We start from the raw sequence: 17876 nt of genomic DNA on the forward strand, positions 1-17876 counted from the left end.
CAAATGCCAACTTCCCAGAAGATCACAAGGACATGAATTACAAATTCCACTTGATATAATATGTGCTTCTCCCTCTGCCAAAGCAAGGATATAATTACCTGAAAGAGTGAGGTAAATGTTTGTGGAAGCTCCATGTCTTCATTTTCTCTTACATCCAGGAGATGAGACAAGGGTATCTTTATCACATTTCCATTTCCTTTTGCTGGCAAAATAGTTCTATAATGAAAAACACTGAAATAGGACCATTCTAGTTCGGCCTCAGAGGGAGCCTGGAGGACTAAGAGATGGGAAGGAAAGGGGAGCCAATCACCTAATGGATCTGAGCCTCATGTTCTCCCCTGAGATCAACATTTCCATCTTACAGGGCTAGTACAAGAAGTCAACAAGGAATGTGAGTGAATTTGATCCTGTAAATTATAAGACAAGAGCTCTATCCTGTGATTCATTCTATGCAAATGAAGGCAAAAACCGTATCTTTTTTTCTTGCCCTCACAGATAAAGTTTAAACACATTGTAGGAGCTCAGCAAATAGGTTTTTACTTAAAAATCAATTCCATTAAGAATAATCTGGCTTTAGATCTGGTACAAATAAAACAGACCATTCACTTCTCAGAATTAAATCAAACAGATTCTCAGATCTGTTAGCGCATTGGTTTGGAATGGTAGAAGGAAAAAAATCATGGATGGGCAAAGGCAGTGCATGCTTATCTTTTGCAGATGGCTTTGGCTGATTGGAGTCAATATCCCTTCCCCAGTGAGCAGCAACAAGAAACAGGATTGCAGTTAGCACTAAAACAGCATTGCAATCTAGGATGTGCATCTGGGACAGTTGCAAATGTAATCTTGAAAATTAGTACAAACCCACAGACCAAGGGCTCAAAAGGAAACTGGCCAAAGATGAGCACCAACTTTCCATCATCAACAAGCAGTATTATTATGAGTATTTTCAGGCAGCAGAAAGGAAGGAAGGAAAGAAGGAAGAATTTGTACCATGTGTTGGAAGGTTTACTCTGTGCCAGTTACTTCGATAATGTACACCTCCTGTAACTCTCACAATAGCTTTTCAAGGCAAGAATTATTCTCTCACATAGGACCTGGCACACAACAAGCAGTCACTAAATGATAACTGCCAGTGATATTATTAACATGAATAACCTTAGTAATAATAAGTGAAGCACAGAGGGTTTGAGTAACTTAGCCAAGGTCTCAGAGCTGACAAGTGATAGAACGGGTGTTTGCATTCAGGTCTTTATAACCCTAAAGCCTGAGCTTTTTCTGCTGTACCCCTTGGCAAGAGGGAAAGGGTAGTGTCATTAAAACACTTTGGGATTTTTCCAACCCCTTAGCAAGGCTGCCCTCTGTAACTTGTCACCTGAGACCTTCAGATAACTAAGAATGTTTTTGGTCTTTCCCTCTCTCCTCACTCAGCTTTCTAAATTGCTATGAACCATGGCCCAGCTATACTACAAGAAGGTCAATTATTCACCATATAGAGACCGCATCCCCCTGCAAATCGTGAGGGCTGAGACGGAGCTCTCTGCCGAGGAGAAAGCCTTCCTCAATGCTGTGGAGAAGGGGGACTATGCCACTGTGAAGCAGGCACTACAAGAGGCCGAGATCTACTACAATGTCAACATCAACTGCATGGATCCTCTGGGCCGGAGTGCCCTGCTCATTGCTATTGAGAATGAGAACCTGGAGATCATGGAGCTACTGCTGAACCACAGCGTGTATGTGGGTGATGCATTACTCTATGCCATCCGCAAGGAAGTGGTGGGTGCTGTGGAGCTTCTGCTCAGCTACAGGAAGCCCAGTGGAGAGAAACAGGTAAGAGAACTCCCTACATGCTGGGAAATGGCCAGAAACAGCAGCACACAGTTCAAAGCCTTGAAACTAGGGAAGGTTAGATAGGCTGGAGTTAGGAAGCCCTATCTCAGGAATCGCTTCAGTGATCTCAGGTGGTATTCTAGAGCTATGCTGAGTTATGCTCACTTGCCTTTTCCTTTTTAATATTTGCCCATATACATTCAATACATAACAATTCAAAGTTGTGCTCTTCATTTCCAGAATATGCAAGCTCTTTCTACTTCTCCTACCCCTGCTTCTTTCTTCATTTCCTTACTCTACTCAATGGTTACATTGTAGAAAATAAGAGACCAAACACAGACCTGGCTTTCTCATTCCCACTGGCCTCTCTTCTGCAGATGAGAAAGGAAACTTTGAACTTGGATGCCACTGTAGAGATACAGATGGACCTAAGCCCTCCCATATTTTCCAAGTACCTGTTTATGTGACTGCATTCTACTCACAGACGTTTGGGTTTTGCCTTGGTTATTATCATATGCTTCAAGGCACCTAGATTAGATATTCCATAGTCATCTTTGATACCTCCCTCTATCTTGCCTCCATATTTAATTCCTAAGCCCTATGCTTTCTTAATTCCCATACATATTTTCTTTTCTCTCTATCCCAGCTTCCACCACTATGACTCTATTTCCATCATCTCTCTCCTAGATGAGTGATTCTCAAAGTATAGTCCCTAGATGAGCAGCATCAACATTAACTGGGAGCTTATTTTAAAATGAAGAACCTTAACACTCCCCAGTTCAGTTCTAAAAATCACAAACTCTGGGGTTGGGTTCAGCAAGCTGTAACTTAATAAGCCCTCCAGGGAATTTTAATGCATGCTAAGGTTTGAGATCCACTGTCCTGGACTAACAAAAAATTTCTAGCTGGCCTCCCTGCATTTTCCCTTCTTTCAAGCCATCCTAAAAAATGAGCTTGGTTTATTTGTATTGAAATCTCATAATGATCCTATCATTCCTGTCCATCTTTCAGCAAGTATAATATCTCCTTGAATTAGTCTACGTTCTGTTTCTGTGACAAAATACCTGAAGCTTTGTAATTTATAAAGAAAAGTATGGACAGGCACAGTGGCACACGCCTGTAATCCCAGTGACTCTATAGGCTGAGGCAGGAGGAATGCAGGTTCAAAGCCAGCCTCAGCAACTTAGTAAGGTCCTAAGCAACTTATGAGACCTTTTCTCAAAACACAAAATAAAAGGGACTGCAGATGTGGTTCAGTGATTAAGTGTCTCTGGATTCAATCCCTAGTACCAAAACAACAACAAAATGTATAACTCACAGTTTTGGTGCCATCTATTCAGCTTCTGATGAGAGTCCTCTAGGCTGCATCACATTGTGGTAGGAAAAATGGAAAGGGAACCAACCACAGGCAAAAAGAGCAATATGAGAATATATAGTGGCCTCAGCTATGCTGAATTTTGCTTACTTGCCTTTTCCTTTATAAGAACATGCTCTTTTATAACTAACTCACTCTGCAGGACCAGCATTCATTCCTTTCCAGATCAGTGCTCCCAATAACCTAATTATTTTGCACCTCTTAAAGGTTCTACTACCTCAACATCACCACACTGAGGACCAAACCTCCAGCAAAAGAAACCTTTGGCGACAAACTGCATCCATACCATAGCATTCCTTATTAGAAGAGAAACCAACCCATAAAGCCTAACACTCGGTATCCTTCATATAATAATCTTTTTTTAGTCTTTTCTTCCCCTAGTTCTTTGTAAACACCCCCCAAGTCAGACAAGTCTCTTCACTGTCTCTCTTCTTTAGGAGCATAGAATTGGGCATATGGTAGGGACAAATAAAATACTGAATCATCAGAAATACAACACCTCAATACATTCCACAAAGTAGAGATAGTAGAAAACAAGACACTTGACTAAAGGTTTCTTGAGTAAAGGGTCTAGATGTCCTCCTTCCCCATCAGCATTTAACACAGTCCTGAGAAAGTAGGGACTTTGTCTCTATTGTTCACTGCTGCATTACATCACTAGAAAAGTGCCTGGAACATCACAGGCACCTGGTAAATATTTATTTAATGAATGAGTAATATGCAACCAGCACTATACTAAGCATCTTACACGACTTACCTCATTTAATCCTCTGAGCAACTTTATTAGGTAGACACTATTATATCATCACATTTTACTATTGAGAAAAATTGAATCCCAGGATAATCAGGTCAATTTTCTGATCACAGTTAATAAATGGCAGAGGCAGGATTCTAACCCAGGCAACCTAGCTCCTGAACTGCCCTTTAACCACTACCAATACTGCTTCCCTGGCAATCTAAATAAATCTTAGAATTCCCAGTGTTAAGAATTATGAGACAGAACAGATGAATGCAAGATGGATGAGCCCTCTGGAAAGAACAGGCCTGAAGGATCTGGATGAATAACAAAACAAAGAGGTGAATGTTTCCTACTCAATCCATTTTGCCATCCCCATCAAAACTCATCTCTTTCTGTGTCCCCTTTCCCCAAATACATGTTAAGTGTTGAGTGGTTTAATGTGTTAATATTCTTGAAGACTTCTAGTGACCTTGCTCCAAAGTGACCTTTTCTGTCCCCAACATCCTGCAACCCATTGGCTCTTCCCTTCGCTAGATACCAATCTCATGCCATTTTCTACCACTGGTCAGCCTCACTTGTAGAAATGCCTAGTCTCTGTAACTAGATTGTTTCCTAAATGTGAGGCATAAATTTAGTGCCCACCTGTCTCCATGCTTATCCCATAAGTATCTAAACAAGTGCCTACTAGATAATTGATGATAGGTAAATATTTGCTGAGGGACATGAAGGAGTCCCTCATGAAGGATACATGAAGTATATTACCTAGAAAGCACACGACTTGCTATTAAACAAGACCTCTTTGAGCTGGGCTCAGTGGTGCATGCCTGTAATTCCAGCAACTTGGGAGGCTGAGGCAGGAAGATCTTGAGTTCAAAGCCAGCCTCAGAAGATTAGAGAGACACTTAGCAACTCATTGAGACCCTGTCTCTAAATGAAATATTTAAAAAGGCTGGGGATGTGGCTTAATGGTTAAGCACCCATGGGTTCAATCCCTGGTGCCAAAAATAAATAAACTAACGAACAAACAAACAAGACCTTTTTGGCTTTCATATTCAATCCCATTTAGACTAGTAACTGTTTGAAGAAGAGAATATATGGAAGTTTTGGGGTGGGGGAACCTAGCAATGTTGACACTACTAAGTTTTTAAAATAGGCCAAGTTCTTGTTCAATGGGTCCACTTTCCCCATCATTTCTGAGTGCTCTAGCAAATGATGAAGTTTTGCCAGTCAGGATGAAAGTTACCAGGTATACTTAACACTCAAGTGCAGTCTTTGCCTCTCCTGGGCAAAGACAGAACTTTAACTCAATAGGAATGAACCACTCAGTGTGGAAAGTCAGGCATATGGAACCTGGGTAAAGCTATCTAGGGCAAGCTCTCTTTTGCCAGGACCCTTTCAGACACAGTCAATATAAGACTTTCTTTGTCCATGCTCAGATATCATACTGCATGTACAAACTCACAAAGCCATCAGGTCCATTCCCAAGTTTCTGCAGAAGGCAGCCTTCTCCTGCCCTTCTCCTGCCCTACTCCAACCCCTCCCAGCAGCCTGTGCTACATTTCATTTTCTTCCACTGCTCTGACAATCATTATGATAAGTCAGATGTCAGTAACTATAACAACAGGCTGCCACAGTGTTGGAGCTCTGTCTTTCTGGGAGATAGATACACGGTTGTTTACCTGGGAGCAATCAGGGCTATGAGTCAACCAACACAGGCCTCCTAAAGGACCTTGGATTCAGCTGGGTGGTCCACTCACAGGAAGGTACTCAAGTCTTCTACACATACAATCTAGACCACTGTCCTGTTTCACAGAGGCTCTTCCCTATCTCTCCAGGACGTTGGGTACAGATAAACCAATCCTCTCCTTGTCATTACTGGGCAAGAACTTGAGCCCCAGGCAAGTGGCAAGACCTCCTCTGCTCTTTTTTCCCCCATCCCCCTTATGTTCCTCTGCCTCTCTAGCCTATTAAAACTACTCTCAGATGAAGATCACAGCCAGAGCATAAATGACTGACATGACTCATGCATTTTTAATAGAGATCAAATATTAAAGTAAAAATGATGAGACTCTAGCAGGTAGAATTTTCTGCACCAGAGGGTGTGTGTGTGTGTGTGTGTGTGTGTGTGTATGTGTGTGTGTGTGTGTGTGTGTGTGCATTACTTTATGGTCCTCTAGTTGCTCCAGAAATCTGACATTTGGGGCCCACTACCTAATCACCATGGTCTATTCCTCTAGGGGTAGATTTTGGCAACCTGGAGGATTTGTGATTTCTTGGGGTAAGTAGTCTCAGAATTCAAGCTCTATGGACAACAGGTCTAATGCCAGCCTATTTCTTGTCAGAAAGGGAGACTATATGAGCATGCTCAAAACCAACTCAGAATCCATTGACATGCATATGAAAAGTTGTAAAAATGCAAATTCCTGAGCTTCCTTGCATACCTACAGAATGAGAATCTGGGGTTTAGGCCTTAAATCAGCATTCAACAAGCTTATCTCTACCCATTTCTAAGTAAGAGGTTCACGCACCTCTCGTATTTCCTATAGCTTTCATAACAAATATCCATAAAGTGAATGGCCTAAACAAAATGAATATATTATCTCTCAGTGCAGGGGGCCAGAAGTCTGAAATGAAGGTGTCAGTAGGGTTTGTTCCTTCTGGAGGGAGAATTAATTCCACACCTTTCTGCTAGCTTCTAGTGGTTGCCAGAAATACCTGGCATTCCTTAGCTTATAACTGCCATCACTGTAGTCTCTATCTCCATTGTCACAGAGGTCTCATCTGTGTCTTCTGTTTCTGCATCCAAATATTCCTCTCCATTCTCTCTCTTTCTCTCTCCCTCCCTCCCTCCATCCCTCTCCCCTCTCTCACACACACATACACACATAGTACTGTATCTTATATCTCCTTGGCCCTTGAAGCGCAAGCATAACTTGAAAATCCCTGGCCTAGAAGAGAAGAACAGATTCTCATTTAGAGTTTGTGCTGTTACCCAGCTTATAACTAACAGGGTGACCTTGGACAACTCACAAGCTTTCTATAGCTCAATTTCATCTTCTGTAAAGTGAAGCTAATAATACCTAACCCCTATTGCCTGCTGTAAAGAAGAAATTAGATTAAGATATGTCAAAGTCTTTGGGAAAAAAGGTTTTGAAAATGTTAGATAGAGGTCAATGACTACTATTCCTTCAGGCTTTGTTCCTTCAGTTTGACTTAGTTTGTCACATTGTGTGGAAAGACTATCCAGGAAGTGGAATTCATGACAAGGTGCTGCCAGTACAATGTGAGGGAGCAGTTAGATAGTGAGCTGGCCCAGTTTACAGATTATCTCCTTCTGCCTGACCTTGATGGCAATAGTCTCCCTTCTGCTACCAGGCAAGCTACATGACTTCAAAGTCATCCTTACTTTTTCACTAGAATCTAAGGAATTTAAGCAACAGGGAGGTAGAGATTCTGGCCTCTGCATCAACAGCCCACCCAAGTAATTTTCTTTCTTGGTCACTTGCGTCAATGCAGGCAGGCGGAAAGAGGCTAAGCCAACCTTCTCCCCATGGCCCGCCCCTCTGGGCTCTGCCATAATTACTCATTTGCCTGTGGCAGATGGCTCCAAATTAAAATTGGTCTCACAGATGAGCTACTGAGATTAAATCTCAACAACATTGATAAGTGTTTGTGTTGAGATTATAGAAAATCAGCAACAGGACACTGCATTTACTCCTGCTTCTATCTAGCTCTTAGTCTCAGGGTGAGATTGCACAGTGTGGAGGGGGACATTAGGATCTGCAGAAAGTGACTGGAGCACAGAAAGAAGACCTAAAGAGTCTAGTGTAGAAATCCTAAGCATTCAATATGTGAGGAGAGATTACAAAATAACTCCTGCTATTTATAGGCAGCCTGCCATGGTAGAAAGATCATTGCCTTTAGGTTCAGCCTCCTATTAGATATGTTTCCTTGAACAAGTCACTTAATCTCTCTAAATGTCAGTTTCTTACTCTGTAACTAGAAATAATAATGAAGTTTACTTCATTGAGTCATAGTGAGAATTAAATGAAATAATGCATGTATATCAAACTAGAACAGTCCCTGTATATGTTGATAACATTTACAACCAAGTGGAAAATAAATAAAACAGCTACAAGTTGTGTCTATCCAGAACAACGCACTGATGATAAGTGCTTTAGCCAATAATTAATCCATTTTAGTCCTATTCGATTTTCTAAGTATTTTTCACTATTAATCATATGCCTCACAACAAAATTAAAAGATAATGTTAGTGACCTCAAGAAATTCATAGATTTTATGGAGAGAACAAACATGCACATGCTGTCTAGCCAGAACACCCATCTAGGAGATAGTGATATTCATTCATCTCTTAGAAAAAAAAAAATATGGTTGTTTAAACTTGATCTCAAGTACATAAAGGGAGCTTTCTGCACAACACTTTGCAAGGAAGAAACCATGAACTAACCTCAAAAGCAATTCACTAAATAGAAACATATAAGTGCTTTTAGCCATGCTCCCCCTCCCTACAAATATTTGCCCTTTAGCAAATATTTGTCAGGAGTTGACGATATTGGTCTTTGACCCTCTCCTCTTTTGTCTATCCTCTTCTCCAAATGACACTCCCTCCTCATATATACATGTCCAATGTGTGGGTCCCATTTTTTTACCAGTTGCATTGATATAAAAATTGTCATGCAAAAAATATTGCATACATTTAATGGGGATAGATTGATGAATTTGGATACATGTATACACCTATGCACCACAGAGTAATAAACAAATCCATCACCTCCAAGTTTTTTTAATGCCCCTTTGCTTTGTCTGTGTCCCATTTTTATTTCATTGCTCAGCAATTCTCAAGGCTTCCATGCTACCATGCTTATCTAGGTGTCCTCCTTCTTCCCCTACCACACTGCTTCTTAGGCTTTATTTGTCAGACCCCTTATTTTTTTCTCCCATAGATACTGGTGCTGCCCAAGCTTCTGTCACTTCTATCTTTGTAGCACAATATCTCTCATGGCTCCACAATTTATTTTGCAATTTTCAGTTAGATATACCCCCCATCTAGATGTACTTTAAATATTAAAAATTCATGATTTCTAACAGTAATAATGATAGCAAATACTAATGGAGCATTCACTAAGTGCCAGTCCCCATTCTAAGTACATAACTTGCATTATCTTATTGGACACAACCATCTTGTCATGCAGGATAATAATACCATTATCCATTTTTACAAGACATGAATAAGTTGAATAAAAAAAAAACTTGCAAAAGCTCACATGAGCTAGCAAGAGGACCTACTGAACCTGGGCGTGGTGGCGCACACCTATAATCTCAGAAGCTCAAGAGGCTGAGGCAGGAGGATTGTGAGTTCAAAGCTGGCCTCAGCAACTTAATGAGACCTTGTCTTTAAATAAAAGGGGCTGGGATGTGGGGATGTGACTCAGTGGTAAAGCACTCCTGGATTCAGTTCCCAGTATCAATAAAAAAAAAAGAGGGCCTGCAGGTATCCAAACTTATGAAGTATAGTAGCAGTCTGTGTTCTGAATCCTTGTTCTAGCCTCATTTCATGCTCCTCACTCTCCTCATGAAGTGGATCCTCTCTCAGGTAGTGGCACCATTATCCTTTCAGTTGTCTAGATTTTAAACCAAGGAGTTGTCTTCCTCTCCACCCTGTCCTCAGTATCCCATACTCAGCTGGTTACTAAGTGCTTCTGCATAACTTTGTTGAGGTGAGGCAGGAGAAATATAAACAATCAATGGCAATATAAATTCTGTTAGAGATAAGAGGAAAGTGCTGTCCATATGGGAGCATAGGTATCTGTTCCTGTCCCCGAAACTGCCTCTTATTTCCTATAGAGGAAATTTTAAACTACAGACATAGGATCAATAGTTTGAGAAAGATGGCTGGCTAATGGCCCCACAAATTATGCTGAACTATCTCTAGCCCCATACTTGATAAGATATTGAGGCCAACAGGCAAGATAGAATAAGGAACGGAGTTTCTTCTCCTATCAGCAAGAAGTTTCTGGAATCATAAGGAAAGCCACCATAGCAAAGGTGATCCTGGGTTCAGGGACCTGCTGATAAGCCCAGACATTTTGTTGCCTCTGGCAACAATCCACAAACTCTTCTCTGTTCTAAGACAAAAGTAGAGCAGAGAGAACATCACATGATTAGAAGGAGTTTGACTGAAGAAAGGTTTCCTGTTTCACCTCACTCTCAGAAGATTGTTGTTGCCTATCTATTAGTGAAGGAGGGCTATAAGCCTGATAAGAAAAAAGTACTGAAAGAACCTTCCAAAGAGCCAAATCAGAGAACAAAGACGAAGCCTGTCCCAGCGACAGTTCACCTCTGAGACTACCACTTTTCTCTCTCTCCCCCCATGGGAAAGAGAGGTGATGACCTATAACAATCACTTCTGAAGCTCAAGAGCAAAATTTCTAAATCCCCCTCTAGTCTTCCATGACAGCTCATGGTGATCTGCTGTTTTCAGCCACCTTCAGCTTCATTATCTACAGTGGATAGAACTCTGGAGCTAAAACTGAGTCACAGAGATGCTCCAATCCATCCCCTTCTCATTAAATAGGTTTTCACTCAAACCACTGGGCAGATATTATCTCTCCACCTCCCAATGTACTTGCACAGGAAAGGGCTTCAGTCCCCACCAAGAAAGCCAGTACTTAGAATAATCTGGGCTTTGTCCATCCAAGCAAAATGAGGATGTGTCACATCAAAGCAAACATGTTTTTTCTTCCACTCTCTAGTTTCTTAACTCTAGATATGAGATGCGAAGTTATTCAAGTTGATACTTGAATAACTCCTATATCACCAGTACCCTTATGCATACTCACTTGCTTATTTTGGAGTTTTTTTTATATAAAAGCATGTTAATTTTAAGAATTAAAACAATATAAAAGCACATAAAGGAGAACATCTCCTGTTTCCCACTATCAAAATTAACTTCTTAGAAGTCTTTCACTACAAACATTTTATGTGAGTCCTCCTAGGTATTTTATGAATATTCAGACAAATACACATAAGACTTTTCTTTATAACAAATGTTCTGCAATGTATTCTTTTCCTCTAAAAATACATTATGGCTATCTTTCCCCATGGGGATGTTTATCTGTATTATTTTTAACGGCAATATTGTATCATACAAATGTGTCATAATTATTTAACCAGTCCTGTATTAAATTAGCATTCCAGTGGTTTCAAGGTTAATTGTTTTGTTGTTCTTTTCCTTTTATAAATAGCACCATAACAAAAATCCTTGTATACATGTCTTTCAACACCTGTGTAATTGTTATTTGTAAATCCCCGGTAATGGGATTATAGAATCATAGGTATATACATTTTTTAAATTGGATCTAAATTACTAAATTGACCTCCAACTAGCATTATGTTAGAGTGCCTCTTTCTCATATCATTTTTATCTTTATTTTATTTATTTATTTATTTATTTTTATGTGATTTTGAGGCTCGAACTCAGTGCCTTGCATGTGCTAGGCAAGCACTCTACTGCTGAGCCACAACCCCAGGCTCTGTTTCTCACATCTTTGCAATCATAGTTTGAAAAAATATTTTTAAAATCTTTGTCAATCTGACAGGCAAAAAACTGCTCTCATTATTGTTTTACATTTGAATTTTTATTATAAGCAGCATTTAAATCTTTTAATATGGTAAGCCATGTGTTATTCTTCTGTGAGAAACTGCTCATATTTTTAATCCATTTTTCTACTAGAGTCTTCATATTTTCTTACTTATTTGTCTAAACTCTTTATATATTAAACTTACTAACAATTTATTCATTTTTTAATTGTTCACTCTGATTTATTAAAGAACAGTGCTTTACTCAGTTTTACAGCAAATTTAGAGCAAAAAACAAAGTTTATTGGATTCCAGGTCCTTTAACTTTTCTGCATACAAATACAAGACTGTTAAATAATGCTTAAAATATCTTAGTGTCTTTCTAGTATAAGAGTATTAACACACAATAGTCCTTTATTTTTATGTTTCCATTTTAGTGCTCAAGTATTGATACAAAGGAAAGAATGGTAATACTGCTGTTATAGCTATGGTTTGAGTTGGAAATACAGAATAGGACAAGACAAGCCCACACCTCAAGCCCAAGGGAAGTAGAAAGGAGACAGAAACAGGAAGAGGAGTTGTCTTTAGCATAGGAATGCATTCTAACAACAAGACCATGGCAAAAATCCATTTCATCTATTGTTTTCCTTTTACTTCATTGGCAACAGAATTGCTACTTCAAAAAATAAAAGATACCAAGGGTCAAATTGTACAGGACAACATTTTGTACAGGAAAACAAATTGTACAAAAGTGAGAAAATGTGTTAGAAGTCTATAATGTCTAGTCTAACTCTCCAAATTGTCTGCATTGACTAGATAAAGAGGATAATTTCCAAATTTCTATTTCATATGGTGCCATACAGACATGATCATCAAGATTAAGAATGTATTTGGGTTGGGCACAGTGGCACATGTCTGTAATACCAGCAACTCAGGAGGCTGAGGCAAGAGGATCGCAAATTCAAAGCCAGCCTCAGCAATTTAGTGAGGACCTGAGCAACTTAGCAAGACCTTATTTCAGAATAAAAATTAAAAGGGCTGAGAATGTGGTTAAGCACACTGGGTTCAATCCCCAGTACCAAAAAAAAAAAAAAAAAAGAATGTATTTGGGACCCTGAGACAGTACACCAATGCCAGTGTCAAAATGGATGATCGGGTAGCCCCGTCTAATCAGAAAGATTATTACAGCCATAATATCTTCTCCTCCAACAGTCAATAACCTTAACAATCTCAAGGAGAGGAAGTCTTTTCTAGACTAATGCTACCAACAACCTCAGTTGTCTATTGCTCAGGAAGTTTGCAAAAAGGATAAATCAAGCTCCCCCATGTTCTAGGTGTGTGAAGAGCAATTATATATTCATGATATCTGGAAAGGACCAGGAGATGCCCTGGACAAAACCCTTTAGGCCTTGAATCATCCCAGACAATCCTAGAATATGGCGTTTCTCACCACCCCTATCACCTCGATGTAGCCAAAACCACCATTACCTCTTACTTAGGCAATTATAGTAATCTCCTACCTGTTTTCACACTTGGCCCTACGTAATCTAGTCTTTTCCCAGCAGCCTGAATCACCCTTTAAAACATAAGCCAGACATTGCAATTCTTCCCAAACACCTGCAGAGGTCCTTCCAATGCCTACAGGACCTGCATGATTTGCCCCCCTGGTGTCTCCCTGCTCTAATCTATATCTCTCCCTTGCTCAATCTGTTCCACCCATACTCACCTTTTAGAGGAATTTTTAGCCCCAGTGCCTTTGCCTGCCATGTTCCTTACCCAAGTAGCTTCATGGCTAGCTCTCTCCTGTCCTTTAGATGCCTTATCAGGCAGGCCTTCCCAGATCTTCCTTTTTTAAAAAAAGCACCTCCACTGTTCCCTATCCCCTTGCTGTGCTTCAGGATTCTTCATAGCATTATCACCACCTGGTGTGTGTGTGTGTGTGTGTGTGTGTGTGTGTGTGTGTGTGTGTGTGTATTGCCTCTCTCAAAAAGCTATTTGACTTACTTTGTTGACTTTTGAATATCTGGTGCCTACATCAGTTTTCTGAAGATGGCAGGTATCCCATACATACTTTTTAAACGAATGAATAAGTGAAATTAATAGAATGTCAGATTTGGAAAGATTTGTTAAGTTCATCTCCTCCCCATTTTATTGATGTGAAAAAATAATGTGCAGACAAGGAAAGTGATTTTTTTTCAAGCTCAGTAGGGTGACTTTTATAGCAGAGCAAAGATGCACAACTTCTGATTTTCAACTATTACTTACACTACATTAACATTAGATTCTTTAGTGTCTTTGAAGCCACTCAGAATGAATTCTATGATATCCTTTAATCACTCATTCTAGAGTCTAGCACCATAAATTTTCTTCCATGCATCTAACTTAAATCCTTCATGTTCATTTCAGCTCTGAGTAGAAAAGAAAGACACTCTAAAGACACAAAAACCTTCATTCAATCCAATAGCCATTATTTTAAGGAACTGATAATTGCTCCAAATAAAACCCAAGGCAAGATTTCTGATCTCCATGGTGTCCTAAAAGAAAAGTCTTTCACCACATGGCAGGGATCTAGAGACACATAGTTGGAAGGCCATGTATGAAGCTGAGGTGATAATATCTTTGCCACAAGTTCAATCTGGGCAGAGAAACATTAAAAATGTCCTCTAAAAACAAGATGTATTTGTATCTAAAGAATAAATACAGTTAGTTTGTAGCCAACAGCTCCTGGCATTGGAATGTAAACATTTATTCATCATACAGATGTGATTATAATTTACAGCTTCTGCTAACCAACTAGCTTTCCTGAGACTACTAAGGGAGTATATAGTGGTGAGCCCTGGCTTGACCTTCATGTCATTTTTCTTCCTTCCTTATTGGGAGCCTAATTTTTTCTTCTAGCATTAAAGTCCCCTTGTTATTTTAACCAGAGCTGTCATGATTTTTAATTAGCATGTATCCATTTGTAAACCCAGAAATGGGAAAAGGTGGGCTTGCATATTCTGCTGCCAGTGCTAAGCTCTTCTGGATAATTGCTTGTCTGATCAGAATAAAAAGTGTTCTCTGGATCCTGGGCCTTACTTGGGTGAAAATAACAGATCTTATTTGGAGAAGCTATTCAAATAAGTGAAACTAATCTTTACTGGAAATCATTTTTTTTTTGGTCATTCCTATTACTTTTTCATTTAAAGTACCCATGAGGAAGCCTGAATTACTAAAGTCAACTAAATGATTAAACTGATATGATTATTTCCATTCCCTCAGGGTCCCCCTCCCTAATTTTTTTTTTTTTTTGTACAAGGATTGATCCCAGGTGCATTCAACCACGGAGCCACATCTCCAACCCTTTCTTGTATTTTTTATTTAGAGACAGTGTCTCACTGAGTTGCTTAGGACCTCTCTAAGTTGCTGAGGCTGGCTTTGAACTCACAATCCTCTTGCCTCAGCCTCCCAAGCTGCTGGGATTACAGTATGTGCCACTGTGCCCAGCTTCATCCCATTTTATCATCAAGATTGGAGAACACAACCCAGCAGCCTGACAGAAAACTGTGAGCTAGAACTTTCAATCCTGAGGCCCTTTCTTTCAACCATGCTACAGCACTGAGCCCAGCATCCAACAGGTTAAGTAGATGAGTACAGAGTTACCCTGTGCTTAGAAGAAATGAACTACAAGCTAGGAAAGTATTATTATGGACTAGACTAAGTGGCTTTATTAGAGAAAACCAGGATTGCGAAGTATTTAAAAGTTGGCACTAGGGCCCTTCCTACCAAAGGTAAGCATAACATTGATAAAAATAATGATTATACTGCATCTACTACTTAGCCTGGCTGTCATCTCCTTCTCCATCCCTCTCTCCTTACCCTCCTTTTTGGCCTCTTTAAGAATCTGATCTCTGATGGTGGGCTAGGGTTGTAGCTCAGCAGTAGAGCGCTCGCCTAGCACATGTGAGGCCCTAGGTTTGATCCTCAGCACCACATAAAAATAAAGAAATAAAATAATGGTATTATGTTCGAATACAACTAAAAAAAGTAAATTTTTAAAATATTTTTTAGTGTTGATGGACCTTTATTTTATTCGTTTATTTATATGTGGTGCTGAGATTTGAACCCAGTGCCTCACACATGTGAGGGAAGCACTCTACCACTAAGCCACAACCCCAGCCCTAATTTTTTTTTTTTAAGAATCTGACCTCTCACTTTCCTAACACAAACTAGAGAACCCTGAACTTTACCTCTAAGCATGTGGCCAGATACTTCCAGAGTGATCAGAGGCATCCACCCCACACTGGCCAAGGGCAGCCTTTCTTTTTAAACTAGGAGCACCACTTGATTTTCCAGGGCAATGACCTCCAGTAAGGCTACATGACTCTTGATCTAGGCTACTACCCACCAGCTTTCTTGAGAGGGTACAGCTCCTAGACAGGACAAAGAACTATTTGCTGGTTGCCAAACCATTACTGTGCTGCTGCTACCCTAAATATGGCTCAGGAGGATGAAACAGGAGGATGGTGAGTTCAAAGCCAGCTTCAACAAAAGCAAGTAACTAAGCAATTCAGTAAGACCCTGTCTCTAAATAAAATACAAAATAGGGCTGGGGATGTGGCTCAGTGGTTGAGTACCCTTGAGTTCAATCCCCAGGACCCCCCTAAAAAAGATGGAATCAATAAAGAAGAAGCAATATGTCCTTACTGCTAGATATATACTGAATCACTAGTCAGGAAAGCATTTTTTTAAAACTAGGGATAGAATCCAAGCTCTGTGGAGCTTTACCACCAAGCTCCATCCTTGCCCTTTTAATATTCTTATTTTGTGACAGAGTCTCGTTAAGTTGCCAAAACTGGCCTTGAACTTGTAATTCTTCTGCATCAGCCACCCAAGTCACTGGAATTACAGGTCTACACCACCATACCCAGCAGGAAAGCATTCTTGATAAAGAATTGCATACTAGGGAAAACTATCAGGGGCTGTTGAATAGTGTATGATGAAGAAGAAGGAAATGTAGCCACCCGATATTTCAACATGATAATCACACCACAGGAGAGAAATTGAATGGCATATCATCACAGGACATATTTGGGCAAAGGTAGAATAGCTAGTAGGCAGGGGTATTATCAAGAGGGTTAAACATTTGAGACTGAACTACATCATCATTAAGGTCTCTTCTAATCCTGTGATTTTGCAATGTGTATATCAACTGTGATATATGATATGATGAACAAAGTCTAGAAGTGGAGTTCTCCAGATGACTCCATCCTTCAGCTGTTGGGTAGCTGGAGACAATTTAATCAAACTTTCTTTAGCTTAATTTTTTACCAGTGAAAAGTAAAGGAATAACTCTAAGAAATTTCAAAGGGATGTCGGGAGGAAATGAGCAATGTTTTAAAATTATTCTAACAGTATTTGATAAACCCACATTAATTAGGTATTTTGCCTGAGACACAATTGGCTTACTAGAGAGGCAAGAATACAAAGTTCCAGTTAAAAAAAAAAAAAAAAAAAAAACGGATATTCACTACAAGTTCATAGGCATTGATGTCAATGACACATATCTTGCCATAAAACCTCTAAAATTCTGGAGGCTATCTGTTCATCTATAGTCTACTTAATCATAGAATCATTAGAATTAAATAAAACATAGTGACAATCTGGACCATTCTTCTATCACTACAATCAATTCAAGGTGTATTATTAGCCCCTAGCCTCTGAAACAATTAAACATCTCCATGGTAATTTTTTGGAACTGAACATTGGCAGGGTATAAAAGAAATCCCAAAGTAATTCCCTATTAGTGTCAGTTGCCCATAATTCTCAAATGTATGCCTGGGGCCCCCAGGGAGTCTCAAATTTATGAATGTGACCATAGTTGAAGCTAAAGTTCCTCCATATACACCTGATCACATTTGCTGCCCTTTTCTGACAATAGGCAAGAAATCCCTGTGTCTCTGGAGCCCTCTAAGTGCTAGGTGCTATCTTTCCCCACTTGTAACTTTTCATCTACCTTCAAGATTTTTATCCCCTATTAATTAAAAAAATAAAGAGAAAACCCAAGTAGTAATAAATATAATTTTGAACCCCAATCCCATTTAAGGCCTCCCTGGAGTCAGCCCTGGCTTGTTTTGTGCTCCTGAAAATTTGCTACAAAGTGAAAGTTTGCATTAAAACTATGAGGTGTCTGGCTATGTGTGTCTTTCAGATAGACATGGCAAGTGATTGAAAGGTCATCATTACATTTAAAATGTTTTGCCATTCCAAGTTGCAAATTTGGAGAAATAGGGAGATGCTAGCTGATATTTTCCTAATTTGGTAGTAATCATCCTTTAGATTACCTTTCTCTGGGAA

General features: G+C 39.6%; 1 protein-coding gene across 1 annotated transcript in view; it reads left to right on the top strand.

The window, feature by feature from the left end:
* The first annotated feature begins 1449 nt into the window (after positions 1–1449).
* Positions 1450–17876, top strand: part of Trpc5 (transient receptor potential cation channel subfamily C member 5) — a 134596-nt gene continuing 118169 nt past the window's right edge. Inside the window, exon 1 of the mRNA XM_026396796.1 lies at positions 1450–1827. Within this exon, the coding sequence (XP_026252581.1) occupies positions 1450–1827 (378 nt within the window). The remainder of the gene's footprint in view (positions 1828–17876) is intronic.

Source organism: Urocitellus parryii, chromosome X (assembly GCF_045843805.1).
Source record: "Urocitellus parryii isolate mUroPar1 chromosome X, mUroPar1.hap1, whole genome shotgun sequence".
Classification (NCBI taxonomy): Eukaryota; Metazoa; Chordata; class Mammalia; order Rodentia; family Sciuridae; genus Urocitellus; species Urocitellus parryii.